Here is a 26,509-nt window from a genome sequence, read left to right on the forward strand (position 1 = left end):
CTAATGGTGTAGATTTGCTCGACTATTGCGGGCTCGTGGCTTGCACTTCGAGGCGAAAGCGCCGCTGGGCCTCGTCTTCGACGCGCTTGGCCACGCGGCGCTCTTCAAGGAACCGCTCTTGCAGGAGGAAGCCCGTGTACGCGCCGCCGAGGCCAAAGATCACGGCCATCGCGGCCTTCCCAACGTTGTTGTTGCCGCGCATGCTGGTCGACGTCGGCCACGAACGTGTATCCGGAGTGTGAAACACGTTTTTCACACAAATCACACTGCACTCCGTCCATTTGCCACAACGCATCCGGTCTAAACACACGCATTCTTTCCGCGAAACCGGTGGCAAATACGGTGATACGTCGTCCTACAATGCATCCCAAAGGACCTACGTACCGTACCGTGGCATTCAAGATAGCACGTACCCATCATTGATATGTCCTATTTGATGCATCACGCGCACCCCATGGGCGAGGCGGGCTCGCACCGCCATAGTTGCGTGCTGACAGACTATCAAAACATTGGGCAACCGTTATGTTCTCCGCCTCCGCATACTGTCCGGATAGCGACGTTTTCAAGCGGAATTACATTGAAATATTTAAAGATATCTTGATCTTTGTATAAAATGGTTTTAAATCCATTAAATTCGATGCAAATTAGTAAAGATCGTGGCAGTTGCACGTCGGGTTCGATCTTGGCTCCAACGGACGCCATAAACGAAATTCCATCGCGCTAGCACCATGGGCCTCCTCACGCTCCTCCGCAAGCTGAAGAAGGACGACAGCGAAGCGCGCATTCTCGTGCTCGGCCTCGACAACGGCGGGAAGACGACGATCCTCAAGAAGCTCTCGGAAGAGGACATTAGCCACATCATGCCGACGCAGGGCTTCAACGTCAAGAGTCTGCAGGTCGACGGCTTCAAGCTCAACATGTGGGACATTGGCGGTATGGCGCTGCACATAGCCAGACGCAAGGCTCATGGTTCGCACTGTAGGCCAAAAGACCATTCGGCCCTACTGGCGAAACTACTACGAGCAGACGGATGCGCTGGTATGTAAAGACACGGAGTGGTCGACGAGGCTTACGAAAGATATAGATCTATGTCATTGACAGCGCGGACCGTCGCCGCTTGGAAGAGACGGGCGTCGAGCTCAACAACTTGCTCGAGGAAGAGCGTCTCGCGAGCTCGCCGTTGCTTGTGTTTGCCAACAAGCAGGACTTGCTGAACGCGCTGCCAGCGTCCGAGATCTCGACCGCGCTCAACCTGCACACGTTGCGCGACCGCAACTGGCACATCCAAGCGTGCTCGGCCAAGTCGGGGGAAGGCCTCCAGGAAGGCATGGAGTGGATAGTCAACACGATGAGCGAGTCGCGGGGCCGCGAAGCCAAGTAGCCTTGCCGCACCCTCGGGCCAAAGAGGACTGCCATGACCACCTGAATACATAAATGCCCCATGTATCTTCTCTGCGTGTCGGCAGTCGTCGTGGGACATACGTATGCCAGTTCAGGAGACTAAGGTCACATCGAGCTGCCAAACGGTGCCTGTCCCGCTGCGTCGTCGCCCGGAAGCACGAGAATACTGCCGGCACTGGCTGCTTCTCGCGCTCCATGCCGATGGAAGCTCAAGTGGAGGGAACCCGCTGGATGACTTTGGCCCTTGGACCACACGTCGCCATCGACCACACGTCGTCCGTTGCCTCAAAGGGCTTTAGCACAGACGGTTCAGGGTATCAACTTGATACATTTCGCTGTCTCCTCTCGGCGTGTGCTTTGCTCTTGGTCGTCGGCGTGTCGAGACCGAGTGCGTAATCAAATCTGCATTACTACATTTACAACGGCAGCTCAAAGCTGACGTTGACGTGGACCTCCTCGGCTTGCGCGACAATGTCGGCGATCTTGACGGCCTTCTGGGCGGCGTCGTCCAAGTCGTTGGCGACGATCATGCGGAAGCCGCTGTTTTCGATCAACTGACGGGCCTTCTCGACGTTGGTGCCCTGGAGGCGGATGACGATCGGCTTCTTCATGCCGAGGTCCTTGGCCGCGGCGATGACACCGGCGGCGATGACGTCGCAGCGCATGATACCACCGAAAATGTTGACCAAGATCGACTTGACCTGCGGGTCGGCGTTCAAGATCTCAAACGCCTTCTTGACCTGCGACTCGGTCGCGCCACCACCGACGTCCAAAAAGTTGGCCGGCGAGCCGCCGAAGAGCGAGATGATGTCCATCGTGGCCATGGCCAAGCCGGCGCCGTTGACGAGGCAGCCAATGTTACCGTCAAGACCAATGTAGTTGAGGTCGTAGGCGGACGCCTCGACTTCACGCGGGTCCTCCTGCGTCTTGTCGCGCTTGGCAAAGATGTCCTTGTGGCGGAACGACGCGTTGTCGTCAAAGTTGATCTTGGCGTCGCACGCGTACACGTGGCCTTCCGGCGTCTCGGCGAGCGGGTTGATTTCGACAAGCGTCGCGTCCGTGCCGATAAACATGTTGTACAAGTTGTTCATGAGCTCGACACCGCGCTTCTGCGACTCGCCCGAGAGGCCCATGTTGGCCGCGAGGCGGTTGAGCTGCTCCGAGGTCGGGCCCGTCGTGATGTTGACGGCTTCCTTGAAGATCAATTCCGGCGTCGCGTGCGCGACGTCCTCAATCGAGGTACCGCCGGCGGGCGACGCGACAAGCACGGGGCCGTTAGAGGCGCGGTCCATAAGGATCGAAAAGTACATCTCGCGGCGCATGTAGACGCGTTCCATCAAGAACACCTTGGCGACTTCAATACCCTTCTCGCCCGTCTGCTTGGTGACAAGCGTCTCGCCAAGCATCTTTTCGGCAAAGTTCTTGGCATCCTCCGGCTTGGTGCACATGTGCACGCCGCCCTTGAAGCCGTTCTTGAAGTGGCCGAGACCACGGCCGCCCGTCAAGGCCTGCGCCTTGATGACAACGTCCTTGGCCGCGTCGCCGCCCTTGAGCGTGTTGTACGCGGCCTCGGCCTCGGCCGGCGTGGTCGCATGGAGCGAGGCCGGGATCGCGACGCCGAACGACTTCATGATCTCCATCGACTGGTATTCATGGAGGTTGAGGCGGCGGACTTGCTGGCCCGGCGCGCGGAGGAGCGGCGCGGCCTTGGCGACGGTGCGGAAGAGGCTCATCTTACTTTGGCACGGCAAATTGTGAGGTGAAGACAAGACCACCAATATTCGGTCAAGTCCTAATTAGGACAGGACCGCACCTACCCCTACTTCAACCGCTCAACGGACGACGCACTTGCCCTTTGTATGATGCCCCAATTCGGAGATTGAAATTCGGCTTTTGAGATTCGACCATAGATTTCGTAACCCGATCCCTGGATGAAGCGGGCCGTCGAATGGCCGCGGGCCCGATGACGTCGACGCCGCCAGTCGCCGCGGCCGCAGGACGTGGCCTGTTCGCGTAGCGTGTGTGTAGCGACGCCCGACCCAAGGACCTCGGTTGCAGGCAACGGCGCCGCTTGTAGCTGCCCACGGAGCGGGATGCAGTCGCTGAGCGTGAGATTGCGCAATGCAGCGCGCTGTGGCCGCGCTTGCCATGCTACCACGACGCGTGAGCTCGGCGCGTGGATACGACGCAATACAGTGGTACAGCTAAGACGTTTGTCCGAGTCGGAGCGCGGATGCCAAGCTAACAAAGTCGTTGGACGCGTGTGCATGGCTGACGACACGCGTGGATCTTGGTGTTGATCGCCGCCTAGATCTGCTCCAAGGGACAGCGTCGAGCGAGAGTATGCTAATAGCATAGGAATCAATGGGATGGTTCATTCGCTACGTGCAAGCATCATCGTCCACAGAGCGGGCGACTTGAGTGGCGCACTCATTTCTTATCGCTTTCTGAATGTGCTGGATAATGGACGCAGGAGCGTAGCCGTGGGCACCTACGGCCACGTAGGGACGCAGCGACATACACCTGCGATGGACGCCATCCACCGTCGCAGAGGCCAGTTGGGTGCTACTGTTCGCCGCGGGGATCGGCTGCGTATGCGGTCGCCACCTCATTTCGACGCCTATTTATAACCGCGATGGTCGCGGTCTTCCCGTTTGTCGGTACGTCGTCCTGCCACGTCAGCGCGGTCGGTATCGACGCTCTGTAGATGGCATTCGGCGCGCCACGTACCTCTCGTCACGGCTGCCCTCGCTCTGCCGCGCCGGCAACGCCACGGTCGGTTGCCTCGACATGCACGAGCATCACAAGTCAATAGGGCGCCGTCGTCGCCTTGCAAGAGCTCTCGGATACATGGCGTGCACGGGCCGACGACGTCGTCTGGCTGCCGCGCCGCCTCAAGAAGAGTCTTGCGCTGGCCATCAGCCTCGCCCTTCGGTCGTTCTCGATTGCTGGCCACGCCACGCTCCACGTACGCGGTTGCTACGACCGTTCATATGAGTCTCTGTTGTCACTAGTACCTCTCGGTCGCTCTTCTGCATGAGCTCATCTGCACGCACAATGACATTCGCGTATTTGCCTTGGCGGTGCGTCACACGACAAGGATGATGGCGGCGCGTCATGCGGGCTGTTAGATGGGCGTCCAGCCTCGCGTCGCGGCGCTCCTGGCGGCGACATCGGATCTCACGTCCTTCTACGCGCAGCTGCACGCTGTCGACAAGCTCTTGCGGTTTGTCGCTATCATAGAAGACAAGTTGTCTGATGGTTTGATTAGGCTCGAGCTCGAGGTCGCCCGCAGTGCGCTCACGGGCAGTGCCGTCGCCGCGCCTGTGGACCTCACCTTCCTCGTCACGAGCATATCCGCCCCGGGAGTTGAGCACCTGATACCGACAGCGGACGCCTTGACGCAGACGAGCCACTTGATCCCACTACCTGCGAATGCACGCGGCGTGACGCACGCCAACTGGAAGCCCAAGCTGCGCTTTGCGTACCGCTGCCTCCAGTGCGACTCGCGGCTGCACGTCCACGAGGCCATCAAGATTCTCCGCGCGATCGCGCACCTCAAGCCGCTCGGCTGCGACGTCGCCACCGTGCAGCTCAACCTCGGCGCCGTCTACCTGCACATTGAGCACCATGTCGACGAAGCCATCGCGTGCTTTGAAGCGGCCATCACACACGACCCGACGCTATGGAAGGCGTACTACAACTTGGCGATCGCACTGTTGCAGCGCGGCCGGCTCCTCGAAGGCAAGGACGCGCTCGTCGCTGCCCTTAGCCGGCACCCCTCCGACGGGCGAACCATCGCAATGCTCGCCGAAGTCAACGCCGCGCTCTCGATGGCCGCCATGCAAGTCGTGGCCTCCGAGCGCGACCGGCAGGCGTTTGCCAACGACGTCTCGGTCGTCGTGTCGTTTCTGCAGGCGCCGCACGCACCGCTCGCCCCAATTCGATTTGACGCGGCGGCGACCTACGTTGATGACGCGAGTGCGCTGGCGGTGCCCGTGACGCAGCCGCTGGCGCCGGGCTGGGACGGTGCAATCGCCAACCTGCTGCACCGCCTGTATGTCTTTGCAGCGCTCCGGCGGCAGCACGCGCACGAGGTTGCTTTTTGTATCAACTTATCAACAGATCTGAGAGATGACGTAGCTCTTTCAAAGCGTATGCGAACCAAACCAGCCCCAATGGATCTCGATCGCGGCTTTGGACTCTCTCTTGGCGACGACGACCGGGAACGGCTTGACAAGCGACGAACGCGCCGAGCTGCTTGTGCTGTTTCCCCACCAGTAGTGCTGGCGAGTTGAGTCGATAGATTGATACATGGCTAGGACGATGATTCATGCGCTCTTGCAGCCCAACCGCGCAACCTCCGCGATCATCAGCGACGTGCGACGCCTCGGTGCTGCCTACTCGCACCTCTCGTACCCTCGACCTCGCGCCCGATCGGCGCCCTCCCCCTTTACGCGCTGGCTGGACCTGCCGCTCCTCAAGTGGCTCCAGTCGGTGCCGAGCCTGAAGGCCAAAGCATCTAGCATCTACGATGTGCTCATCGACCTCGGCCTTTTCAGTGTACTGCATTTGGCCAAGCGCCAGCCGACGCTCAAGCCGCAGCACCTCAAGCCGATGGACTTGGCCGACCGCGGGACGCTCATTTACGAGCTCTTTGGCCTTCGCCGAAGCGTCGAGGTGGCGGCCGGCAGTGTCATCCAAGGTCCGATTTGCATTCTGCTGCTTCTTGCGCCAATAAGTACGTAGGCGCGATTCGCATCTTGACGGCCAAGATCCATTGCAAGCAACAGAGACAGCTCCAGTGGATGGCCCGCGAAGACATCAACGCGCACGACCGGACGCACTCGGTGGCACTCCGCGACCACTTGCGCCACCAAGAGGCCATGCGCACCGTGTCTGATGCGCTGCATAGCGTCCTCGAGGCCATTTTCACCGACATTTTTGCCTTGCCGCCGCTGCCCGGAACGCTTCCGTGCATTCCGCTGCGCACCGAACTCCGTATGCGCACCAACCTCGCGGCCACGTCCGTCCAGCGCGCGCACCGCGACAGCGCCAAAGACTCGTACCGCCTGACACGATAGCAAGCGATTACTTGACTTCGATAATGTCGGCCTGCTGCTCGAGCGCGAGGTTGCGGAGGTAGAGGGACTCGGCGAAGAAGGCCATGACCGGGTGCATCTCCTCCTAATACCAAATGTAGAAATCTTGTATGCGGTAGCGTGACGTACGCGTGTCGCCAGCGAGAGCGGACCGGGTACATCAAACACGTGCGTTTCGACCCGACCGAGCGCCGATTGGCAGCCGGCGTGGCACGCTGCCCACGCCGACGCCGAGACCAACGGGTCGTTCTTGCTGTGGAGCAATACCACAGGCGTGTGCTGCTTGAACGCGGGAAGCGGCGGCGAGAGGAGGCCGCCAGAGAGGCTCACGACGCCACCAAGGCGCTCCGGGAACGTCGTTGCGACGGAAAGCGCCGCGTGGGCCCCCTATGGATGCGCAACGATGTGGGAGTGGGGCTAGGGTTGCTGACCACCGACCTGGGCGAGGCCAAAGAGGAAGAGGCGGTTGTACGGCCAGCCGTAGACCGTATGCAGCACTCGCAGCGTCTCGTGGAGCATCGGTAGCAGCTCGGCCATGCTAGTGCCAATCGAAGCGCGGTAGCCGAGCTTGGATATGGGCGGCGTACCTCTGATCGCGAGCCGTGTGCGCGACACCGGTCGGAAGCACGTCTCCTTGGTCGTCCAGCGCATGGTACCACGAGTAGCCCAAGTCAAAGGGCAGCGCATGCGGCGCCCGCATCGAGAGCAGCGCTACGGCAGGTGGGGTCGGGCGGACAAGAGAGGAGAGATCGGACCTGTCTGGGGCAGTGCCATGGCTTGGCCGAGCGCGAACGATGCGGCATGCGTATCGCCGAGGCCATGCAAGAAGACGACCAGGTTCTCGTTGCTCGTGTCGCTGGGCTGGACGCTGAACGTCTGCAGCGGCGTGGGAAAGCGCTCCGGCGCCAAGGCGACCGATCGCTCGACCGGCGACAGCTCGTGCGCAAAGTACCAGCGCGTGTGCTGCGTTGCGGAAGACTTGAGAAGCACAGCGCGGCCCTTGGCGTGGACTTGAACGACCTCGCCGACGCCGTCGCCGGCCTGCACTGTCTCGCCAACGTTCATGTATCCCGAGACAGGCTGCTCAAGTCTAAATGCACGCTACCTTAGCCGCGCCACTTTCGGATGCCACCGAATGAGGCACTTGCTGGTAAACACGAACACACGTAGGTCATGCACTCGAGACGTAGTGAGACACCGGCGCCGCATGCAGCGGTTGCGAGAGCTGCAGCTGAGGCTGTAGGCGCACCAGCAGCCGTGGCTATAATGCTTTCTGAAGTGCTATTACTGTCACTTGACGACTACGACACCATGTTTATAGCAAGAGCCACAACCATATTCTCTATTGTCTTCGATGACTATGCATGGGCCAGCGCACGAAGCCCCACGCACCCAAGGAAAGACGAGGTAGGCGGATGGTGCGCTGGATTGGGCCTAGGGTTGCGTGCATGTAGCCAGTGTAAGAATATTTTATCCGGATATCCGGATACGGCATTCTGCACCAGGTTCACTGGCAAAGACCAAGAGTCGGGCCTCGCGGACGCGGTCGGAAGCAACCGAAGCGAGGACGATGGTCGACATGCAGGCGCCGCCGAAGGGATCGAAGAAGCGCAAGCATGACGCCGACGCGGCGCCAAAGCGCGCCGCCACCAAGGCCAAGAAGGCGAGTGCCAAACCAACGCTGCCAGCGCCTCCCGGCACCGAGCCGCCGCCGAGCACTGCTGCCGCCGCGACCAAGAAGATCCACAAGGGCGCGCCGCCCGAGGAAAGCACAACGTGCATGCTGTGTAGCGCAAGCTTGAAGCTCAAGGACCTCCGGCAGCATGTCGGAGCCCACATGGCGTTTGAGGACTTTGGCGTCGTCCGCTGCGGCTTTTGCGGTCAAGACGACGGCAGCTGCGTGATCTCGCTGACCGCGGGCACGTCAACCGTGACGGTGACGCCGGTACCGCAAGGCAACTGCCCGCGTTTCCGGAAATTCTACGTCACGTCGGCGACCAAGAACCACAAGTGCACCAACATCCCGCAGCAGTGCGCGCTCTGCAGCAAGTGGCTCTGGAAGTACACGCTGCGACAGCATTACCGCGACTGCCACGGTGGCTTGGACGCAATGACCGACGCCGACCTGGAGGCCACGACGCTCAGCCAGACCGAGCTCGACGGGCTCCTCAAGCTCGCAGGCGACATTGCAGGTCGCAAGCGCAAGGCAGCGCCGACGTCGTCGCCCGAGCCGTCGTCGTGGATCGATGCGTTTGTGCCCCTCGAAGTTGAGCCCAACGTGTTTCTGGTCTAGTACAACACTCAACTCGTGGCCGGCCCATTTGATACCATAGATTATTAACCAGCTAGTTATCACTACGCTCAAGTTTTGACCCTCCTAGTATTCTCTACCCTTCTTAATCGGTGCGACCAGTCCCGAGATAACCCTACCCCGCATTCTCGGACACGTCGTCGCAAAGGAGGGACGTTGCTTGGACTCTACCGACCCGCAAAGACCGTCGACGCGCGTATAAGAAGAGAGACAATCGATCTCGTGTGGACGTTGCTGTATGCATTATCTAAACGTACAGTGTCATTAACCTCGCATAACTAGGATCCGTACTAGTATCGTGTTTCCGACTGGCTTCTCTTGCGGTTAGGGTACTTATCCACGTCATTTTATGACAGGACTCGCGGCTTTACAAGGTAGCTAAACATGTTGTGTCTTCCGCAAAACTCGACCGAGCGACCGAGGGGCTCACGGGCGCGTCGTTGGCAGCTGTGTGTGGGAACACGTCGGTGCGCAGCCAGCCGAGTACATTGGGCAAGAGCAGTCCCGTGCGGGCGAGGTACGCTTCGCCGCCCGGCTAAGCATGATCATGCGCCATCCCGCCCTTTGATGAGTTGAGACATATACCTTTTTCGCAAGCGAAATGTCCTTGAGAATCATATGCGAGAGCATGACAAAGAGCGTCATGAACGTGAGCATCGCGTACGGGAACCAGTGGTCGGCCAGCACCGCGTACGAGAGGTACACGAGCAGTTTGCCGAGAAAATTCGGGTTGCGACTCCACTTGACATAGCCGTCCCTAATACTAGTAGATTAATACACTGAAACTATAAACGTACTAGTACGTACGTGAACAAGACGCCAGGCGACGACCGCAACACAAAGTACTTTTGGGTGTCAGTGCACATGAGCAGCGTGAGTCCGGTCGTATGCAGCGCCGTGCAGAATCCCACAAGTCCCGGCGCTGGCTCGACGTGATTCGCAATGATGCAATAGTCGGCCGCCCAGTCCGCTGAGAGCACTAGGACACCGAGAAGCGCGGACGGCAACGTCATGTACGCCGCCCAGACCTTGTCGGGTGTCACGACATCCTTGACCACCCAGAAGACTCCAAACGTCCCGTGGTCTAGAGACGCGTCAAGCACACAAACCTGCAAGTCGAAGAAACACGAAGCAACGTACTCGCCAAGTGGAGGTATGCGGGCGTCGACCAGTTGCCAAAGTACCACATGAGCAGTGGCAGTACGACGACCGTCGCGGCTTTTTGCGCGTTCAAAAGCTTGCGAACTTGGACTGGCCGCGGACCGCCAAGGCAATCGAGCATGAGATAGTCCTTGAGCGGAATCACATAGCGTAGGTACACGTCGGTGATGCATTGCTGCATGCTGCTGCGCCAAAGTGAACGTGGCACAACGTGAAACGACACGAAACACTCTTTACGAATACGAATATTAGTAGAGCAAATCTCAGTACTTATCCGAAGGTTTGCTCTAGTTAACCCTCCCAGACCTAAAGGCGGATAATTGATATCGGCCACGCCTTGCAGTCTTTGAGCAGCCTATGAGTCGCTTCCACCGCGCTACATGTAGACCTGTGCATGCTGTCTACCAGAGCATGACGCGATGCGAGATGAGAGCATCTTGCTGCCGAGATGACGGGGTGCAACCGCCCTCGGTTTCGGTTGGGGCGGTCTCTGGTTGGCCGGCTCGAGGGCTAACTATGACACTGCGGCCTTTCGTCGTCACCATGCACTTGCTATCGAAACGAACATGGAGAGGATCTACGTCACTGCTGTCATCCCAGTCAAGGACTACTGCATGTACAGCTGCCTCGGCGGCCCACGACCGTTGACGCTCGGGCGGCTCGTCAACCTTCACAAGGCTGCGACCCCCCCGCTCATGATTGGGCTCATGCACGCATATGACAACTTTACCATCTCGGCCTACGTCTACGTTGCCTGTACATGACGACATTGGACAAAAGACAATGACAAGTTGTACCCACGTGTGTAGGCCATAGCTCGCTCGCAACCGCGTGGCTTCTCAAGGGCCGTGTCATGCCCGACCAAATGTTTGCCGGACGCATGACGATTGTGTCGTCGGTGCTCTGCGTCGGTGTCTTTGGCGGCTACTGGGCCGCGGGGTTCCTGCTGATTTCCGGCCGCGTCGAGTCGTCGTCGCTCGTGCTGTCCCTTGTGCTCTACATGCACACGATGGGGCTTCTCTGCCTCATGTGCACCGACACGCAAAAGTTTTACCAGCTGCGCGCCCGGCCGGGGCTCATCACGTACGCCGCTGCAATATAGGTATCAAGGTATCGACAAATCAACTCCGCCATGGTTTAGGGATGGGTGGCTCACGTGGAGCCGCAACACCAACTACCTTGGGACGTTTACTGTCTACCTCTCGTATGCGATTCTGGCGCAGCACTGGGTCCCGTACGCGTGGCTCGGGCTCATGGTCGGTGTCTCGTACCTCTCGCGGATGGTCGTCAAGGACATTTCGCTGCGCAAAAAAGTATATTTTTTCGATCGATCTTGCAGACGAATGACTTTTTTGTATAGGAAGGCGCGGACCGCTACATGTCCCAGGCGTGGTTCTTCTTTCCCAATGTCTTTGGCTGGGCACGGCACACGCTGTATGCGCCCATCGTCGTCCATCCCGACGTTCTTGCCGGTCCGAGTCCCGACGAAGTCGCCGCTTGCAGGCCTATCGGGCCAACATAAGAATGAATCCGAAATTGATCTCGCCCGACTTGTGCACAGCTTGTCTAGCGCTTTGATCTACCGTTGCGATGACCCTTGACAGCTACAAAACAGAATCTATATTCTGGATTAAAGAGTTACTTGGCGCGCCAGACCATGGCGCGGCCCGAACTGTTGCCGCTCACAATCACGTCGATCGACGGGTGGAACGTGTTCATTGAAAACACCGACCGGCAGAGGTCGTCGTCCAAGCGCTGCAGCGGCTGTTTGGTTCTCGCGCCAAAAATCTCGATGCAGCGCGGCTGCTGGTTCGACCCGAGGACGTAGCGCGGCGTCGCACTGCACTTGGGGTCCCAGTGCGCGTGAAACTTGGTGAGCCACCGGCCTGTCTGATTGTTGTGTACAAAGCGGGTCGTGGGTTTATCGCTGGTCGCTGGCATGCTGTACAGGTGGACATAGTCGTCTTGGCCGACGGTCACAAGCCACTCGCCATTGGGCGAAAAGTAGGCGCAGTTGATACTGCGGTGGTGCGGCAATGTGACGAGTGGCGTCGACGGCTGGCGGGCATCCCAGAGACACACGGTGCGATCGAGCGACGCGGTCGCAAAGCTGCTAGCCGCAATATGAAGATGTTGGTCAGGCATAGGGTGCTACGTACTGGGTCGATCCCGGTTGGCGGTGCACCGTGTTGATCTTCTTCTCGTGGAGGGTCCACGATGTGGGCTTGCCACGAGCGCGCCGGTCGATCGAGAAGACGTGCCCGGCTTCGTCGCACGTCAAGAGCGCATTCGGTTCGGAGATGTCGACGTAGGTCAGCGCGACGTCGGTGTGGAAGACGTCGGTGCGCGCTTGCGTCACGAGGTCGTACTGCTGGATGCTGCCGTCAAAGGCCGATGTGAGCAGCGTATCCGCTTCAAAATGAATCGACGAGATCGCTTGCTTGTGCGGTCGCCACGTCACGATCGTATTGTCGTCGCTGCTGTCGCGGTCCAGTGGCACAGACCAGAGCGCGACGTTGCCGTCGACGTCAGCGATCGCCGAGAGAATGTGGTCCTTGGCCAATGACGGGTGGCACGCGATTGCGTAGATACGGCTCGGTGTGACCTTTTCGACATCGAATTCGTGCAGTGTGTACTTGGCGTCTTCCTGGGGCGCCTCCACGACCGGCTTGCGCTCGGCGCCGTCCCGGCCAAAGAGCTGCCCGAGCGCCGCCGAGTCGGCGTCGGTCGGAAACGACGCTTCATTCGCGACGAGTTCTTCGGACAAGTGCGCTCGAAGCTCGCGCGGCAACGGCGCCTGAAGGTCGTCTGGCAACACGGCCTCCTTGCCTTGAAGGCGGCGCGATGACCGGCGCGGCGCGGCCACGTCGTCGTCCACGGTCTTCTTGCGCTTGATGGGCTTGGGCTTGGCCGCGTTCACGCGCTGCTTGAGCGCCGTCGCCGACGCCTTGAGGCCCATCTCCTCCATCATCTGCATGTTGCGCGCAATCTTGGCGCGGCGCGCCTCCTCGTACGCCGACATGCTCCTGGATCGATGCGGCTCGTCCACGATTTGCTAAATGTAGCACAAAACCGGATGCGTCCGGATACGGTGCCACGCCGCCATTCCCGCCACAATGAAGCCCTTCGACGATTCGCGCCGCCGAGCCAACGATGCAGCACCTCTCGCCAGTCGACAAAGCGTATACGACGAGGTTCGACAACATGAATACCTTGCCTCTAAACAATAGCAAACAATAAGGTCGTCCCACACATTTATCACCCACCACACGTAATCGTGCTTGCGCGAGGTCGCCGACGCCCCTTGGACGATTAAGTGCCAGTGAGGCAGTACCAGGTATGCAAGCGTGTTCCACTTCGACCATATCTGACGGCGTCATGATGCGCCATTTTGTTTCATCCATCATCGTTAGAGGCTGCTGGGCAGAGGCGACTGGATGGCTTCATCGCGGTCGGTCCTTGACACCAGAACTATGGTTCCTCGGCTGCATGGGTTGAAGGGACTGTAGCTGCTCTACCGCGTTTGTGTCTTTCGAGCACTGCGAGGCAAAACATTGGACGAGCGACCACCGCGCACTCCGCTTGGTTTTGCTGCCGAGATGTTGGACGATGCGAGTTGTCGGTCATTTGCCTGGTGCGTTGGCGTGATCAGCGTCGTCTTGAATGCTACGTGGGTTGTTCGAGCAAACGATAGTTGCTCCAGTAGCTACATGTAGCTATCTACACCTCTTGGCGTTCTTCAATGCTGTGGGCTCGTCACGAAATCTGGACCTCGTCATCCGACGAGAGAGGGCGTTACGCGGCTGTGTCTACAGAAGCAAAACGACCTCAGCCAAACCAAATTAGCTCGAGCCAGTAGATGGTGCGGACGCGCAAGGTAGCGGCGGTGATACCCGGTCCGTCCGTGCAGCTCCTGGAAGCGCTCACTGCACGGCGCCACCGCGTGCGGCACGATGTGTGCCTCTTCTTTGTGAGTCTCTTTGTCTCGATCAACATTGTCATCATGGTAAACCTTTCTAAAATCTGATCTCATCTCTCCAAATGTAGCCGTTCGAGGCGTATTTGTCCGAGCCGGTGCCGTGGAGTGCACCGCCGATCGACAAGCCCGATGCAACGACCTTTGCTGCCTTCAACACGACGACACTCGCGCGCAACCAAGCCTTGTACAACCGCGGGACGCTTCCGCGCGGCGACACCTACTATGCCGACGCCAGTGAGCACAGCTATGTGCTTCGCCACGTGCTCGAGGTGTCAATGCCAAGGACGTGTGCGTCACTGGTCTTGGGGCTACCCGGTGCCGTATTTTACGGCTCGGCCATGCACGCGCTCCTCTGCGACGTCGCGACGCTCAGGAATCAGACGGCGCTCCGTTGGCACAACCGGGGCACCTGCCTTGTCGTGACGTTTCTCTGGCTGCCGATCGCCCACGAGTGTCTTTGGCTCACGGCCGGGAACGATCTCGTGGCCACCAACTCGTCCGTCGAAGTGACATTGTACTTTGCTCTCACGCAGTACCCGTACCCGGCGCTGCTCTGGACCAAGTTTGTGTGCCGCACGATCTCGACGTACATTGTCGTGTACGTCCTCTGGGATCGGTACTACAAACACTATTTTGCGCTCGCCCGGTTGATGGGCGAGCACGGCCACCGCGCCGGCTTGGACAACGGGTACGTGTGGCACTACCACCTCGTTGTCGGGGACCCGACTTCGATCCTTGTCACGAGTCCGCTGGTTGTCGGCGTGTTCTTTTTGGACATTTGGCTGAGCCCGCACGTGATTGCAACCGCTGTCCTACGGCTCTTGCAGACCCAAGACGTCTCAACCATGCTGCGCGCCGCTTTGTATCTCTTTCGCATGGTGCGCAAAACCACTAATGACATTAGTGGCTGTACTTTGCACTAGGTTTGGATCGCGTACGGTGCCATGTGTGCAACCTCTGTGTGTCTGAAGCGGTCACGGCGCCACTGCCTCTTTGCCGAGGTTGACCCGACCGTGCTCGTGCTCACCATGACGTTCTATGGCCCGCTCTTGTGGCTTCTCGCTGGCAACGTCTGGGTTTGCCTGCGACTGTGCCAATGGCTCCTCACGTGCTTACTGCCGGAGGACGCCAAAGCGACGCGCGTCGAGATCATTCTCGTGGGTACTGTCTACATTGCACTTGTGGCGCTGCTGCCATTGACGTACGGCTTTCTCGTTGGCTATATCCGTACGCAAGACAAATTGTCCATCGATGTACGACAACTGAGAACGATGGAATGTACTAGGGAAACCGCGGGTGCCGTCGATCGCGTACCATAGCTATCGGTACAATTCGCTCAAAACCCGGGCGTTCATCACGCCGGTCCACCCGCTTCGACTCGGCGAACACCTCGGTGTTTCGTTTGGCGGCTCGATCTACTCGGTGTTTGAAATGCGCATGCAGTACAAGAAGACGCCGACGATGAATGCGCGCGGGTCCGACTGCTTCCTCTTGTGCTACCGCAACAGCGACCTGGTCGCCAAGATGCGACTCAGCCTTCTCGGCAGCCTCGACTGCAGTGGCGGCGGGAGAAGCCCGCCCATAATTGATGCCGACGAGCCGTGCGAGTTTCATGTAAATGCCCTCAACTACTCGGGCCGCCAGCGAAAGCTGTCGCTTCTTGCGGGCCGCGGCAGCATCGACACACGCATCACGATCTCCCGGTCGACGCACCCGACCGAGTGGTGTATGTAATGACTTTACCGCTTGCTCAAGATCGCAAATTCTTACACTCTTTGTCGAGATCACATAATAAAGATGCGTCTCTGTCAACGTGTGCCAACGCGTCGCACGACAGCGCCATCGTGTCAAGACGGCGGCTGACCAAGAAATGACCGGCGCGCTGCAATGCACTAGTACCTACAACGTGGTCCTTCGAGCCGATTCCTTATCCCCAATCGTCTCTCCATTTTGTAAGACGACCATCCGCAGTGCTAACGACCGAGACGATCCGACACGTTGCAGGTCTTGGCCAGCCCGACGCGACCGTCCAAGATCGCAACCCTTCACATACGTATTATAAACCCTTCAAGTAAATACTATACCCTTCGCTTAAGTATTGTAGGCAAACGGACCCTTTTGGTTGGCTTCCAGTCGTTGGGTCTTTTTAGACCAATGGCATCGCCCGACGTAATTGGCTCGCGAGCATCAAGTTGCATCTCGCGTCGCCGCCGGTATGAAGAAGAAGGCCATCAAGTTCATCGCCAAGGGCGGGCTCAAGCACAAGATTGCCAAGCGCAATGACAAGAAGAAGTTCAACAAGGGCAAGAAGCCTGCCGTGCCATCGACCAAGCCGGCCAAGGCGGCGCCGCGCTCGGCCGACGCCGAGTCGTCCGACATGCTGGACGATATGGACGTCGACGACTTTCTCAATGGCGACTTCCTTGACAACGACGAGGACGAGGACGAGGTCAACGACAGCGACGACGACGTCGACATGAACGGCGACGACGACGACGACGACGATGGCTCGAGCGAAGAAGAGGACGAGAGCGCGCTCGACCCGCGCTACCTCGCGGCGAGCCGCGACGAAGACATTGCCGAGTCGGAAGACGACGAAGAGGCCAACGCCGCGTCTGTGCCCAACGAAGCGCCCGGTTCGGACTCGCGCATCGAGCTTACGATGGAGGCGCTTCGCGCGATTGAAGCCAAGTGCGCATCGTCGCCGAGCATCAAGTCACTGCGCCGGCTGCTGCAGATCTTTAGCGACGCGTGCCAGTCGCCCGAGTCGGACAAGACGGGCCCGAAGAACACCAAGTACGACATTCGGTCGAGCGCGGTCTACAACGAGCTCATGGTGTCGGTCTTCAAGCACACTGTGGCGATCTGGGACTCGTACTTTGGCGACAGCGAGACGCTCGACACCAAGAAGTGGTGCGCTCCTTCAAGCATACGACAAGCATACCACTCACACTATGTTCTTAGGTCCAAGATTGCGCCGATGCTCCGCCGCTTCTATGCGTGCGCCGTGTACCTTCTCCAGGAAACCACCAACGCCGACATTCAGCGCTTCGTGCTCCGGGGCTTGACCAAGTACATGCGGTTCGTGGTGCCGTGCCACAAGACGGCGCGCAAGCTGCTCAAGTGCTTTGTCTCTCTCTGGGGCAAGTCGCTCGACACCCAAGTGTGCATGCTCGCGTTTGTCCGCGTCCGCGAACTCGCGCAGCTCATGCCGTTCCCGTTCCTTGAACTCTGTCTCAAGGCGCTGTATCTGAGCTACATGCGCAACGCCAAGTTTACGAACGGCGTCAACTTCCAGCACCACATCGTGATGGGCAACTGCATCGTCGAGCTCTACGGCCTCGACCTCGTCTCGTCGTACCAGCACGTCTTTATCTACATTCGCCAGCTTGCGATTTCGATCCGCAAGGCGATCGCGTCGCCGTCGACCGAGACGCTCAAGGGCCTGCTGACGTGGCGCTTTGTCAACTGCCTCAAGGTCTGGGCCGCGGTCGTCGCCGCGTACCCGGAGGAGAACCAGCTCAAGGCGCTCGTGTACCCGATCTCGCAGCTCTGCTTTGCGCTCATGCGCCTCGCGTCGGTCGTACGCTACATCCCGCTGCGCTTCCAGTGCATCAAGGTGCTCCAGCAGATCGCCTTTGCGACCAACACGTTTGTCCCGACGGCGCCCGTGCTTCTCGAAGTGCTGACGCTCGGCACGAAGGCCAAGACCAAGAAGCAGGCCAAGGACACGGAGATTGTCGAGCTCGATTTGCTCGTCAAGCTCTCCAAGGCCGCGACCGAGAACAAGCGCGTCCAGGACATGGTCGTCTCCAAGGTCTTTGAGCTCCTGCAGCGCGAGTGTGACGTGTACAAGTACTCGATCGCGTTCCCGGAGTTTGCCGTCCCGCTCTCGCTGGCGCTCGCCAAGTTTGCGAGCTCGACCAATGTGCCCCAGTGGAAGTCGATGGCCCGCGGTCTCATCGCCAACATTGAGAAGCGCTCCGAGTGGATCCGTGCCAAGCGCGTGGTCGCCGACATTGCGCCCAAGGAGCTCGAGAAGGTCAAGGCGTTCCTGGCCGTCGAGCGCACGGAAGCGGTCACCAAGATCTTTGAGAAGGACGCCAAGTCGCAGACCGAAAAGGCTGCGCAGTACAAGCAGCAGCACGGCGGCAACGACGTTGGCGGCGACGACGAGGACGATGACGCGCTCGACGACATTCTCCGCGGCGACAAGCAACGCGACGACAAGGACGAGGACGAGGACGACGACATGTCGGACGACGAAGAAGAGAAGCCCAAGAAGAAGCGCAACAAGAAGAAGAAGAAGACGAACGCGGGCCCCAAGGTGAGCCTCGACGAGTTTAAGAAATCGGTCGCCGCCGTCGACGAAGAAGACCACGTCGAAAACATGATCTGGTCGGACGACGAGTAGATGCATCGTAAAATCTTATATTGTATTCATGGCAGCTTCGTGAGTGCTGCGTTGGCTCTCTCGTCGTCGTCCGCTGTCGCAGCGGCAAGACGGCGATGCGTGGCAGCGCCGACCTTGTGCCACGAGTCCACGAACCGCCGAAGCATGTCCGATGCATGCGCCACGTCTCTCGCTGTGGGCGGTGGGCCGCGCCTTGGCGCGTCGTGCGATCGGTGCCATATCGTTCGCGTCTGTGGTTGTGACGCTGTGAGGTGCGCTGTCGTCGTCCGCACGAAGTTGGAGGCGCATGGCGCATGTGCCACATGTGGCAGCGCTGTCCTAGCCGCCTGCGCGATGCATGCAGCGCGTCCTCGTCGACGGTGCGCATGGGCCACAGTCGTGCCCATCGGTGCCATGCCTATCGCACCGATGCACGGCCACGCCGGCTGCGAGCCGCTCGGGCGTCCTCATCCAACATGCCATTGGCTGCTTTCTTGGATCGCAACACTATTTCCAGCGCGCCTTTTCACGGCGACCAGCGCTCACGACGACACCATCTCACCTCTATTTCATTATACAAAACGTCGTGGTCGTGCGCCAGGAGCTCCATCTTGATGTCGTCGTTCAGCACACTAATTTTGGTCTCTGATAGATTATCCGGATATATCCGGATAAGTTCCATACAAAACGCAAGTGCAATTTATGGAAGGCAACGTCGAAGCTCGCCCATTTCGAAAAACCATGTCGGCCGCGTACGCAGGGCGCAAGACGGGCAAGCCGGCCGCGTCGGCCGCCGCCGCCAAGAACAAGAAGTTTGAGCTCACGGAGGAGCAGAAGCAGGAGATCCGCGAGGCCTTCGACCTCTTCGACACGGACGGCTCGGGCACGATCGACGCCAAGGAGCTCAAGGTGGCCATGCGCGCCTTGGGCTTTGAGCCCAAGAAGGAAGAGATCAAGAAGATGATCAGCGACATTGACAAGGACGGCAGTGGCACGATCGACTTTACCGAGTTTCTCGAGATGATGACGAGCAAGATGTCGGAGAAGGACTCGCGCGAAGAGATCCTCAAGGCCTTCCGCCTCTTTGACGACGACGAAACGGGCAAGATTAGCTTTCGCAACCTCAAGCGCGTGGCCAAGGAGCTCGGCGAAAACATGACGGACGAAGAGCTGCAAGAGATGATTGACGAGGCCGACCGCGACGGCGACGGCGAGATCAACGAAGAAGAGTTTTTGCGCATCATGAAGAAGACGAGCTTGTATTAACCACCACCACAGACAACAACGACACCGTATGCAGATGTATCTTGATGCGCTTGCGATGGTAATAGCTCGGCGTACGACGCGGCAGTGGACTGCACCACCCTGCACAGCGACCCTCGACTGCACCATCAAGCTGCGGTCATCATCCCGGCATACAGTATACCATCACCCATCTGCGTCACGCATGGCGTGCGGTTGCGTATGAGCGCCGCTGCTTGCGGACTGCATTCATTGCTGATCTTTGCTCGGACGAGCGACTTGCGACGTCGTGGGCGCAGACAGGTCGTACGTTACAGTGTGGCCATTCCAGGCTAGACGCAGCGCCAGACCTCTAGCTTCGCAGGTGGTGGCTCTTGGGCACAGACCACAGATCAGCGTCGCAAGGTGCGCTCGCTCAACGACCCTCGCCAGGCTAGCCATCGACTCGTACCGCATGCTGCCCACGGGATGCTGACTGATCTGGACTTCCTCTGAGTTGACCGACGTATCCATGCGTGTCCCTGCCATGCACGACAATTATGTGGCGGTTGACAGATAATCCGCTGCCATCCGACTCGTGGAAGTCTGTATCTACACTCAGTTCTTAGTCGAGTTGAGGACCGAGCCCCCGCAGTCTTTGCGCCGCAGTGGCAGTCACACCGTCGACTACAGTGGTCGGTGTCGTCCGAAGGTGTTGGCCGACGACTAGTACTCAATGGCTAGTACTCTTATACTACGGTAGGCAACGACCAATATGTCTACACTTGGGACGGTTCCACGATACCAGCTGGGCGGCATCAGTAATACGCGCCACGATGTCGCGACCTAGACAGACACGAATTGAGATGCTCGAGCCCAAGAGCGACTGGCAGGTCGAGTCCGAACGGTACCTCTGGTGCATCCCGTCGCCATGGTACAGCGCCGAGCCAGAGACGTACCACATTCTCTTTGGCCTCCGCTTTCGTCGGTGGCAGCTTTTACTGGCCGCTCTCAGTATCCACGCGCTCCTCGGCTATCTCGTGCCGCTTGGCGCCTCAGAGCCCGTCGTTTTGGCGCTCGCAGTCGCCACCGGCCTCACGACCGCGGTGTCTTGTCCGCTGCTCCAACAGCGCGGGCCTCGCACGGGCCTCGTACTCGGCAGCGCGTGTATCTTTCTCGGGCACTTTTGTCTTCTCGCTCCGTCGCTGCATCTACTCTACGGCGTCTGCATCGGCGCCGGCCTCGGCCTCAATCACTTCGCCGTGTCCTTGACGCTGCAGGTGGGTTGTGTGTGAAATATCAGCATACCTCGATCGCTTGAGCTTATGTGCCTACTGTAGCCGTGGTATCCGCGCTGTCGTGCCACGATGACATCACTGCTACTCGCCTCCAGCGTCATGGGCGGTGTCATCGCAATGACCAGCCTTCCGCGCCACGTGCTTGTGACGCCACCACCGTACGCCGACCTTTCTATCTCTACCGAGCCGACGGTCTCATCCTGCTACCTGTAGCGACGACGAGGTACCTGCGTGGGCGCTTGGTGTCGGGTGCACCGCGACCAGTCTGCTGCTACTGCTGGCGGTCGCCGTGCGCACGCCGCCACCAAGCTTTGTCATCGACGATGACTCGCCGATTGTTATCTCGACGCTCCGGGATGCGGTCTGTTCGAGGAGCTTTGCCTGCCTCGGCGTCGCCTTGGTGCTCAAGGCTGCAGCCACCGCGGTCCTCTCGCGCCAGCTTCTCACAACGTGGCTTGAGAGTACCACCACGGAAGCGGTCGTTCCCGCGCTTCTGCTGCTCGTATCTCTCCCGGTGCTTGTCGCCTTTGTCTCCGACATCCCGTGCGGCCGTTCACCGGCGTGGCGTCGGCACTGGTTCGTGCTCTCCCTAGCGTCGTTGCAGGTGCTTCTGGCGCTCGTCGCGCCCGTCTCGTCGCCCTGGCTGCTCGTGTGCGAAGTCACCTTGGATATGGCCTTTCTTGGGCTCTTGCCGGCGTTTCTCTGGGACCTCTTTGGCGCCGCCACGTATGTGTCGATCTACAGCTATTGCCTCGCGATCATAAGCTCCGCAATTGTCGCGTCGCTGGCGCTCGTGCCACCAAACGACGTCTGGAGCGACGACGGAATGCTACTCGGCGTCACGGCCGTCGCCTTGCTCAGCCTCTGCTGCGTGCGGCACGACGCGACAGGACGCTGGTGCGGCTCCCACACCAAGCGGCAAAGCGTCATGATGACCGCGGTCATCGACCCGCCGTACGACACGGTTCGCGCGTTCGTCGAGTCGCAGCAGCGCGCGTCGGAGCTCGTGCTTTTGGCCCGCGAGAGCGACTTTTCGCAGGCCATTTTGGCCCCTCGCAGTAGCACCGGCGGGAGCAGTATTTATATTTAACAAAAACAATTGCTCAGCATTTTACGTCTTGGGGCCCTTGTTCTTGTACATGGTCCAGAGAAAGCCCATGGCATCGAGCTCGGCGATCCGCGCGGGCGGCAGCTTGGGTCGGCGCGTCCGCAGTGTGCTCACGACGACGCCGAGCTTCATGTGCCACAGCCGCTTGGGCCACGCGATGTCTTTGGCTGGCACTTCAAACTTTTGGGGTACATTGACATGGCCGTGGAGGTGCCGGAAGATCGAGAGCGCTTCCATCTTGTCCTGCCACGAGATGCTCGCCTGTATCGTCCAGATGAAGCCGAGCGACTGCAGTTGCTGTCGCTTGGCCGGCGACAGCTTGTCGGCGCGCGTCCGAAGCGCAACGACGAGCCGCCCGAGCCGGAGTCCGTGGTGGTCGACGTGCCACTGCGGGTCGTTCTCGGGGACGACAAAGCCCGTGGGCACGGCGAGGTGCCCGTGGAGGCGCTGGAACGTAGCGATCGCAGCGACCTTGGTCTCCCACTGGTGGTCCGAGAGGTCCCATACAAAGCCAATCGCGTCCATGGCCGCGACGATTCCCGCGTCGAGCTTCTTGTACCGGTAGAGTTGGCGAAACTCGCAGACACGGAGGGTCTTACCGTGCAGATTGGGCGGCCACGGCGCCGACACGGGCACCTCGAACGTCGATGGAAAGAGTGTGTAGGGCAGCTCCGGGTACAGACCACGCTGGACGTGCGCTGCGTCGGCAAACTCGTTCTGGCGCTCGAGCGACATGCTGCTCGTCTCTTGCGCGGTCCGGTGCTTGCGCTTGTAGCTCTTCTTCTCGGCACCCTCGGCCAGCGGTTGACACGTCGTCGGCAGCGTTGTCGTCAGCGACGCCTTGAGCGCCGACGCAGCGAGCTCCATCGTCGCCAGATGTTCAGCCTGGCCTTCATTAAGGGCATGGCGGCGCAGCTCCCGCAGCGCCTGCTCGACCGCGTCGACGGCCTGGGGCAGTGCGTCCGCCGCTGCGGCCGGCGGTCCTGGCATGGCCGCTTGACACTATTTGACAACCGACAACGCCACTCCAAACATTGCTTTAAATTCTTGATAGTGTGACTCTATATTGCTTGTTTTCAAAAACGGTGTTCGCGGGATGTGCCGAAAATAAAATGCCGAATCCAACTGGTGCCTATTTTGGGCGACTTCACGAGGGACATGTCCGAGGACGCCAAGCAGGTGCCAGTGCCGATCCTGTATTGGGGCGTCGTCGATCCAGCGTACCGCGCGCCTGGCGCCTCTGTGAGTGAGACACTGCAATATTACCGCAGCAGCTTCAAGGCGCGTGCGACAAAGCTGCCTCGGCCGGCCGATGCCACCACCCGGGGGCCACCCCCCCACGTGGCATTCTCCCAGACCGCAGCGTCGTCGCTGCGGCACGTTCTGCAGGTACTAAAAGATAGAGCAAGTGCCGCCATTCGAGCCGTAGAAAGGACGAGCCAGCATGGCGTAGATCTTGATGACGGCCGTCGAGACACAGCTCGGCCGCCAGCTCCCGCAGCGGGTGTTCGACGCGCCGTCCAAGGCCACGCCCAGTCGCTTCTACCCACCCAGTGTCGCGACCGAGACGCCCGAGTATTTTTTGAAAAAGCCCAAGGACCCTTTGGTGGCCAAGCGCACGTCCGTACGTTTCTACTGCTGAGGACGCAAGTTCGGTGCCATGAGTGGCTGCCTAGGGCGCGCTGCCTTATTTTTGCGACCGCACTCCGCCCAAGCAACCCAGCCGTGTGGATCGAAAACACTGGTACCTACCTTCTCTATCTTCTCTATACTTTGTATGGTGTAGGAACTTTGTGCAGGCGCGCGAGTCGGACGTCCTTCGGCGCCGCGGCAAACATCTCTTGGCGATCCTCGAAGAGCAGCAGCAGCTCGAGATCCAGCGAGAAAAGGGTCTGGGATCGACATGGTACTAGATTGTAAACACGTCTAAACCAGTGGTCTAGATCTGGTCGCTGCGTCACGTCAGGAGCCATCGATCCATATGACGATCGTGGCAGACGTAGCAAAAGCCCGGTACGAAGCTGCCGACCGCATCATGCGCATCCTCGACGTAGGACAACTTGTCTTTTTTGTCCGATTGTCATTTCATTATTTTTTGCGTTTAGGATTATGGTCTTATTGCAGCCAGCACGGCACTCGACTACCTCCAAACAACGCTCTCTCCTTCTCCGATGTCAACGTAGCGATAACGATAACTCATAATTCGAGATACGATTCAACATTCGTGATGCTCTCGACGGTTCTTTCAACGAGAACAAACACTCCAAGTTGACATTACAAGTACCGACCACCATTCTATGGAACCCACGCAGTTCGACCCCTTTCCAACTCTGCGGTACAGTAGTGTCCCTACTAGGGACACTACTGCACCTTCCGAGCACAACACCGTAAGGGCTAGAGACAGCCTCCAACGTATACTGGAAGAGAGGCGCGGGTGTTTGCGGCAATTCTTCGATTATTCATATTTGCAGCGTTCGTGACCTCACTTAGAGATCGTCGGCCGCCCGCTCGTAACTCCAGTCGCCCGAGAACACGAGTGTTGGCGCCTCATTCTCCCAGAGCGCTATGCGGTCGTGGGCCGTCCACGCCGCCACGTCCGACGCCGCCGCCACGCGCAGCTGGTACAACTCCACCGTACACTGGAGTCTTGTCGCTTCGGTCGTGGCCACGTGCAGCGTCGCGCAGTAGCTCGTCTGGTCGCCGACGTCGAGCGTGTAGCAACGCAGGTCGACCGCGTCGTCATCAAGCCGACCGACGTAGTCGCCCTCTACGCATGCATGTTCAATTTTATAAAAGTATGCGACATGGCATGAGTGCCACGAGTGGGCAGCGTACCGAGGTGTCGGGTCGCACCGGCCATCGTCGACTCGCCGTTGGGCCACGTTCGATGCACATGCGGTCGACCGTCGAGCACAAAGCAGGTGGGCTGACTCACATACACGCGCCACGCCGACTGCACCTACCCACACATCGTCGTCGTTAGCGAGTGTTTGGTATGGAAATGGTACGTGGAGCTGCGGACCCAGCAGCGTCGTGCGCACGCGAAAGAGACTCGAGGCCCAGCGCACGAGCGTCGCCGCCGAGAGCGCGTCGTGGCGCACAAAACGAACACTGGGTACGTCGACCACCCAGTCGCCACAGAGCCACGACCGCGCACGCACCACGCCCAGGACACGGTGCTCTGGCCACACGCTCTGCGCGGCCTCGGCGCTCTAGACACGAGTGTCATGACAACCATATCGTACCAATAAGAAAGCAGAGATACATCACAAACACCGAGAAGATATCAAACGGGATAACAGTACCAGAGACACTTCGCGGAAATGGGCCACGCACGCCTGGTAGCCGAAAAAGCTGTCGGTCACCAGCCGCGTCGTCATCTCGGCCGAGAGACTCGCCAGCGACGCGACGGCCTCGACCGCCACCTGCGCCACCGACGTCTGGTGCTGCTTGGCCAAGAACGCCTCCGACACGCTGTGCAGCAGCTGCACGCAGTCGCTGTACGCGCGGGCGAGGTCGGTCCGCTGCAGGATGCAGTCGCGGTGCGAGCGCACGACGGCCTCGTACTGCGTCCGGTTGTGCGGATGCAGCAAATGGATGAGCCAGTCGACAAGGACACTGCTCGTCGTACGATCGTTCGGTGGCGTCTATGAGATCGGAGTGCAATCTCAAGTGCCCTACCCCCACTCGCATCGTGTGATCTGTCATACCTGGTTACGCTTGAGAAGCTGGTGCAGAGGGGAAGAAGATACCGGCGCCGGGTGCATCAGGTACTGCACGAGCTTGTGCTGGGCCGTAGCCGAGACAGTGTCGACCTGGCCCACATACAAGAGCAGCAGACCCAAGTGGTACGCCATGCGTTGCGTGCGACTCGACACGAGCGCCGTCGACGTCTCGTGCTCGAGTGTCGGCACCAGCGCCGCGTCATCTCGTGGCGCACTACTACTGCGGTACGTGGCAATCGTAAAGCCAGGCGACATCGCCTTGGCAACAAGCCGCCAGTTCCCACGTGGCGTCACCTCAAAGACATAGGCCTACGGACCAATGCAGACTTCATGACGTGTCACTGCATCGATGACAGACCGTGACGTGGTGGCGACTGCCGCGAATGGCTTGGCTGCGGCTGCTCTTCCAGCCGTACGTCCAGCCATCCGCGAGGTCGAGGTTGAAGCTGCTTGTGAGCACAGTCTGCGTCCGCGTCAGGAGCAATAAGATCGTATATATGTACTACCTCAGAGACGACTTCTTGGTGGCCGGCGTGCCACGTGACCGCGGCACAGTGGAGCGCGTCGGCGGACAGCGGTGGCGTCTCAAAGCCAACGTCCCAGTCGGATGCTGTCGCGGGCGCAATGCGCAGCAGCGACGCGTACGTGCCGTCGACGCGCGACGGCCACGTGGTCTTGAGCACGAGCGGCGCGCCGCAGTAGCGGTAGTAGGCGTGGCGCGGGCAGCAGTGCGGGAAGCATCTAGTGGCTCGTTCTTTGAGCACAAGTCTGCGCAAGCCGTCGGTCGTACCGGAGCACCTAGCAGCAAGA

At 59.5% G+C, this 26,509-nt stretch overlaps 16 protein-coding genes across 17 annotated transcripts; 9 read left to right on the plus strand and 7 right to left on the minus strand.

The window, feature by feature from the left end:
* On the minus strand, nucleotides 1-254 carry SDRG_14048 (hypothetical protein). The gene has a single exon (XM_008620151.1). It carries the CDS (start codon nucleotides 200-202, stop codon nucleotides 23-25), a length of 180 nt encoding a protein of 59 aa, XP_008618373.1. The 5' UTR covers nucleotides 203-254; the 3' UTR covers nucleotides 1-22.
* Nucleotides 255-705: 451 nt separating this feature from the next.
* On the plus strand, nucleotides 706-1,453 carry SDRG_14049 (ADP-ribosylation factor-like 3). The gene is made up of 3 exons (XM_008620152.1): nucleotides 706-933; nucleotides 983-1,038; nucleotides 1,085-1,453. The coding sequence occupies exons 1-3, from the start codon at nucleotides 729-731 to the stop codon at nucleotides 1,379-1,381; spliced, it is 558 nt and encodes a 185-aa protein (XP_008618374.1). The 5' UTR covers nucleotides 706-728; the 3' UTR covers nucleotides 1,382-1,453.
* A 187-nt stretch (nucleotides 1,454-1,640) lies between these two features.
* Nucleotides 1,641-3,229, minus strand: SDRG_14050 (succinyl-CoA synthetase beta subunit). The gene has a single exon (XM_008620153.1). The coding sequence runs from the start codon at nucleotides 3,132-3,134 to the stop codon at nucleotides 1,818-1,820; it is 1,317 nt and encodes a 438-aa protein (XP_008618375.1). The 5' UTR covers nucleotides 3,135-3,229; the 3' UTR covers nucleotides 1,641-1,817.
* Nucleotides 3,230-4,036: 807 nt separating this feature from the next.
* SDRG_14051 (hypothetical protein) lies at nucleotides 4,037-6,485 on the plus strand (the record flags this gene model as incomplete). Its single annotated transcript, XM_008620154.1, has 9 exons — nucleotides 4,037-4,061; nucleotides 4,109-4,176; nucleotides 4,217-4,369; nucleotides 4,416-4,484; nucleotides 4,533-4,627; nucleotides 4,673-5,498; nucleotides 5,545-5,681; nucleotides 5,724-6,106; nucleotides 6,151-6,485. The coding sequence occupies 9 exons, from the start codon at nucleotides 4,037-4,039 to the stop codon at nucleotides 6,483-6,485; spliced, it is 2,091 nt and encodes a 696-aa protein (XP_008618376.1).
* A 7-nt stretch (nucleotides 6,486-6,492) lies between these two features.
* Nucleotides 6,493-7,568, minus strand: SDRG_14052 (hypothetical protein; the record flags this gene model as incomplete). The annotated part of the gene is made up of 5 exons (XM_008620155.1): nucleotides 6,493-6,588; nucleotides 6,633-6,890; nucleotides 6,942-7,041; nucleotides 7,091-7,214; nucleotides 7,259-7,568. 5 exons carry the CDS (start codon nucleotides 7,566-7,568, stop codon nucleotides 6,493-6,495), a joined length of 888 nt encoding a protein of 295 aa, XP_008618377.1.
* Nucleotides 7,569-8,000: 432 nt separating this feature from the next.
* SDRG_14053 (hypothetical protein) lies at nucleotides 8,001-8,938 on the plus strand. The gene has a single exon (XM_008620156.1). It carries the CDS (start codon nucleotides 8,074-8,076, stop codon nucleotides 8,794-8,796), a length of 723 nt encoding a protein of 240 aa, XP_008618378.1. The 5' UTR covers nucleotides 8,001-8,073; the 3' UTR covers nucleotides 8,797-8,938.
* A 102-nt stretch (nucleotides 8,939-9,040) lies between these two features.
* Nucleotides 9,041-10,203, minus strand: SDRG_14054 (hypothetical protein). The gene is made up of 4 exons (XM_008620157.1): nucleotides 9,955-10,203; nucleotides 9,622-9,898; nucleotides 9,400-9,571; nucleotides 9,041-9,349 (listed from the first exon to the last, which is right to left on the minus strand). The coding sequence occupies exons 1-4, from the start codon at nucleotides 10,154-10,156 to the stop codon at nucleotides 9,182-9,184; spliced, it is 819 nt and encodes a 272-aa protein (XP_008618379.1). The 5' UTR covers nucleotides 10,157-10,203; the 3' UTR covers nucleotides 9,041-9,181.
* Nucleotides 10,204-10,463: 260 nt separating this feature from the next.
* SDRG_14055 (hypothetical protein) lies at nucleotides 10,464-11,531 on the plus strand. Its single transcript, XM_008620158.1, has 4 exons — nucleotides 10,464-10,731; nucleotides 10,785-11,058; nucleotides 11,117-11,288; nucleotides 11,336-11,531. The coding sequence occupies exons 1-4, from the start codon at nucleotides 10,542-10,544 to the stop codon at nucleotides 11,495-11,497; spliced, it is 798 nt and encodes a 265-aa protein (XP_008618380.1). The 5' UTR covers nucleotides 10,464-10,541; the 3' UTR covers nucleotides 11,498-11,531.
* A 41-nt stretch (nucleotides 11,532-11,572) lies between these two features.
* On the minus strand, nucleotides 11,573-13,025 carry SDRG_14056. 2 transcript variants are annotated; one of them, XM_008620159.1, is made up of 2 exons: nucleotides 12,135-13,025; nucleotides 11,573-12,085 (listed from the first exon to the last, which is right to left on the minus strand). In XM_008620159.1, exons 1-2 carry the CDS (start codon nucleotides 12,995-12,997, stop codon nucleotides 11,614-11,616), a joined length of 1,335 nt encoding a protein of 444 aa, XP_008618381.1. In that variant the 5' UTR covers nucleotides 12,998-13,025; the 3' UTR covers nucleotides 11,573-11,613. The 2 variants fall into 2 exon arrangements, with proteins under 2 accessions (XP_008618381.1, XP_008618382.1); XM_008620160.1 differs by having other exon boundaries at nucleotides 11,573-12,088; nucleotides 12,135-13,016.
* A 789-nt stretch (nucleotides 13,026-13,814) lies between these two features.
* SDRG_14057 (hypothetical protein) lies at nucleotides 13,815-15,765 on the plus strand. The gene is made up of 4 exons (XM_008620161.1): nucleotides 13,815-13,981; nucleotides 14,023-14,832; nucleotides 14,878-15,181; nucleotides 15,240-15,765. Exons 1-4 carry the CDS (start codon nucleotides 13,835-13,837, stop codon nucleotides 15,686-15,688), a joined length of 1,710 nt encoding a protein of 569 aa, XP_008618383.1. The 5' UTR covers nucleotides 13,815-13,834; the 3' UTR covers nucleotides 15,689-15,765.
* Nucleotides 15,766-16,128: 363 nt separating this feature from the next.
* On the plus strand, nucleotides 16,129-18,425 carry SDRG_14058 (hypothetical protein). Its single transcript, XM_008620162.1, has 2 exons — nucleotides 16,129-16,867; nucleotides 16,919-18,425. Exons 1-2 carry the CDS (start codon nucleotides 16,170-16,172, stop codon nucleotides 18,366-18,368), a joined length of 2,148 nt encoding a protein of 715 aa, XP_008618384.1. The 5' UTR covers nucleotides 16,129-16,169; the 3' UTR covers nucleotides 18,369-18,425.
* A 636-nt stretch (nucleotides 18,426-19,061) lies between these two features.
* SDRG_14059 (caltractin) lies at nucleotides 19,062-19,706 on the plus strand. Its single transcript, XM_008620163.1, has one exon. The coding sequence runs from the start codon at nucleotides 19,089-19,091 to the stop codon at nucleotides 19,611-19,613; it is 525 nt and encodes a 174-aa protein (XP_008618385.1). The 5' UTR covers nucleotides 19,062-19,088; the 3' UTR covers nucleotides 19,614-19,706.
* Nucleotides 19,707-20,360: 654 nt separating this feature from the next.
* SDRG_14060 (hypothetical protein) lies at nucleotides 20,361-21,981 on the plus strand. Its single transcript, XM_008620164.1, has 3 exons — nucleotides 20,361-20,848; nucleotides 20,909-21,024; nucleotides 21,080-21,981. Exons 1-3 carry the CDS (start codon nucleotides 20,405-20,407, stop codon nucleotides 21,954-21,956), a joined length of 1,437 nt encoding a protein of 478 aa, XP_008618386.1. The 5' UTR covers nucleotides 20,361-20,404; the 3' UTR covers nucleotides 21,957-21,981.
* Nucleotides 21,978-22,964, minus strand: SDRG_14061 (hypothetical protein; the record flags this gene model as incomplete). The annotated part of the gene is made up of 1 exon (XM_008620165.1): nucleotides 21,978-22,964. The coding sequence occupies one exon, from the start codon at nucleotides 22,962-22,964 to the stop codon at nucleotides 21,978-21,980; it is 987 nt and encodes a 328-aa protein (XP_008618387.1).
* A 144-nt stretch (nucleotides 22,965-23,108) lies between these two features.
* SDRG_14062 (hypothetical protein) lies at nucleotides 23,109-24,198 on the plus strand. The gene is made up of 6 exons (XM_008620166.1): nucleotides 23,109-23,363; nucleotides 23,428-23,598; nucleotides 23,651-23,718; nucleotides 23,761-23,864; nucleotides 23,918-24,024; nucleotides 24,080-24,198. Exons 1-6 carry the CDS (start codon nucleotides 23,133-23,135, stop codon nucleotides 24,155-24,157), a joined length of 759 nt encoding a protein of 252 aa, XP_008618388.1. The 5' UTR covers nucleotides 23,109-23,132; the 3' UTR covers nucleotides 24,158-24,198.
* Nucleotides 24,199-24,405: 207 nt separating this feature from the next.
* On the minus strand, nucleotides 24,406-26,440 carry SDRG_14063 (hypothetical protein; the record flags this gene model as incomplete). Its single annotated transcript, XM_008620167.1, has 8 exons — nucleotides 24,406-24,741; nucleotides 24,810-24,933; nucleotides 24,983-25,186; nucleotides 25,280-25,621; nucleotides 25,685-26,008; nucleotides 26,058-26,162; nucleotides 26,206-26,309; nucleotides 26,356-26,440. 8 exons carry the CDS (start codon nucleotides 26,438-26,440, stop codon nucleotides 24,461-24,463), a joined length of 1,569 nt encoding a protein of 522 aa, XP_008618389.1. The 3' UTR covers nucleotides 24,406-24,460.
* Nucleotides 26,441-26,509: the final 69 nt, after the last annotated feature.

Source organism: Saprolegnia diclina, assembly GCF_000281045.1.
Source record: "Saprolegnia diclina VS20 unplaced genomic scaffold supercont1.66, whole genome shotgun sequence".
In the NCBI taxonomy this organism is placed as follows: Eukaryota; Oomycota; class Saprolegniomycetes; order Saprolegniales; family Saprolegniaceae; genus Saprolegnia; species Saprolegnia diclina.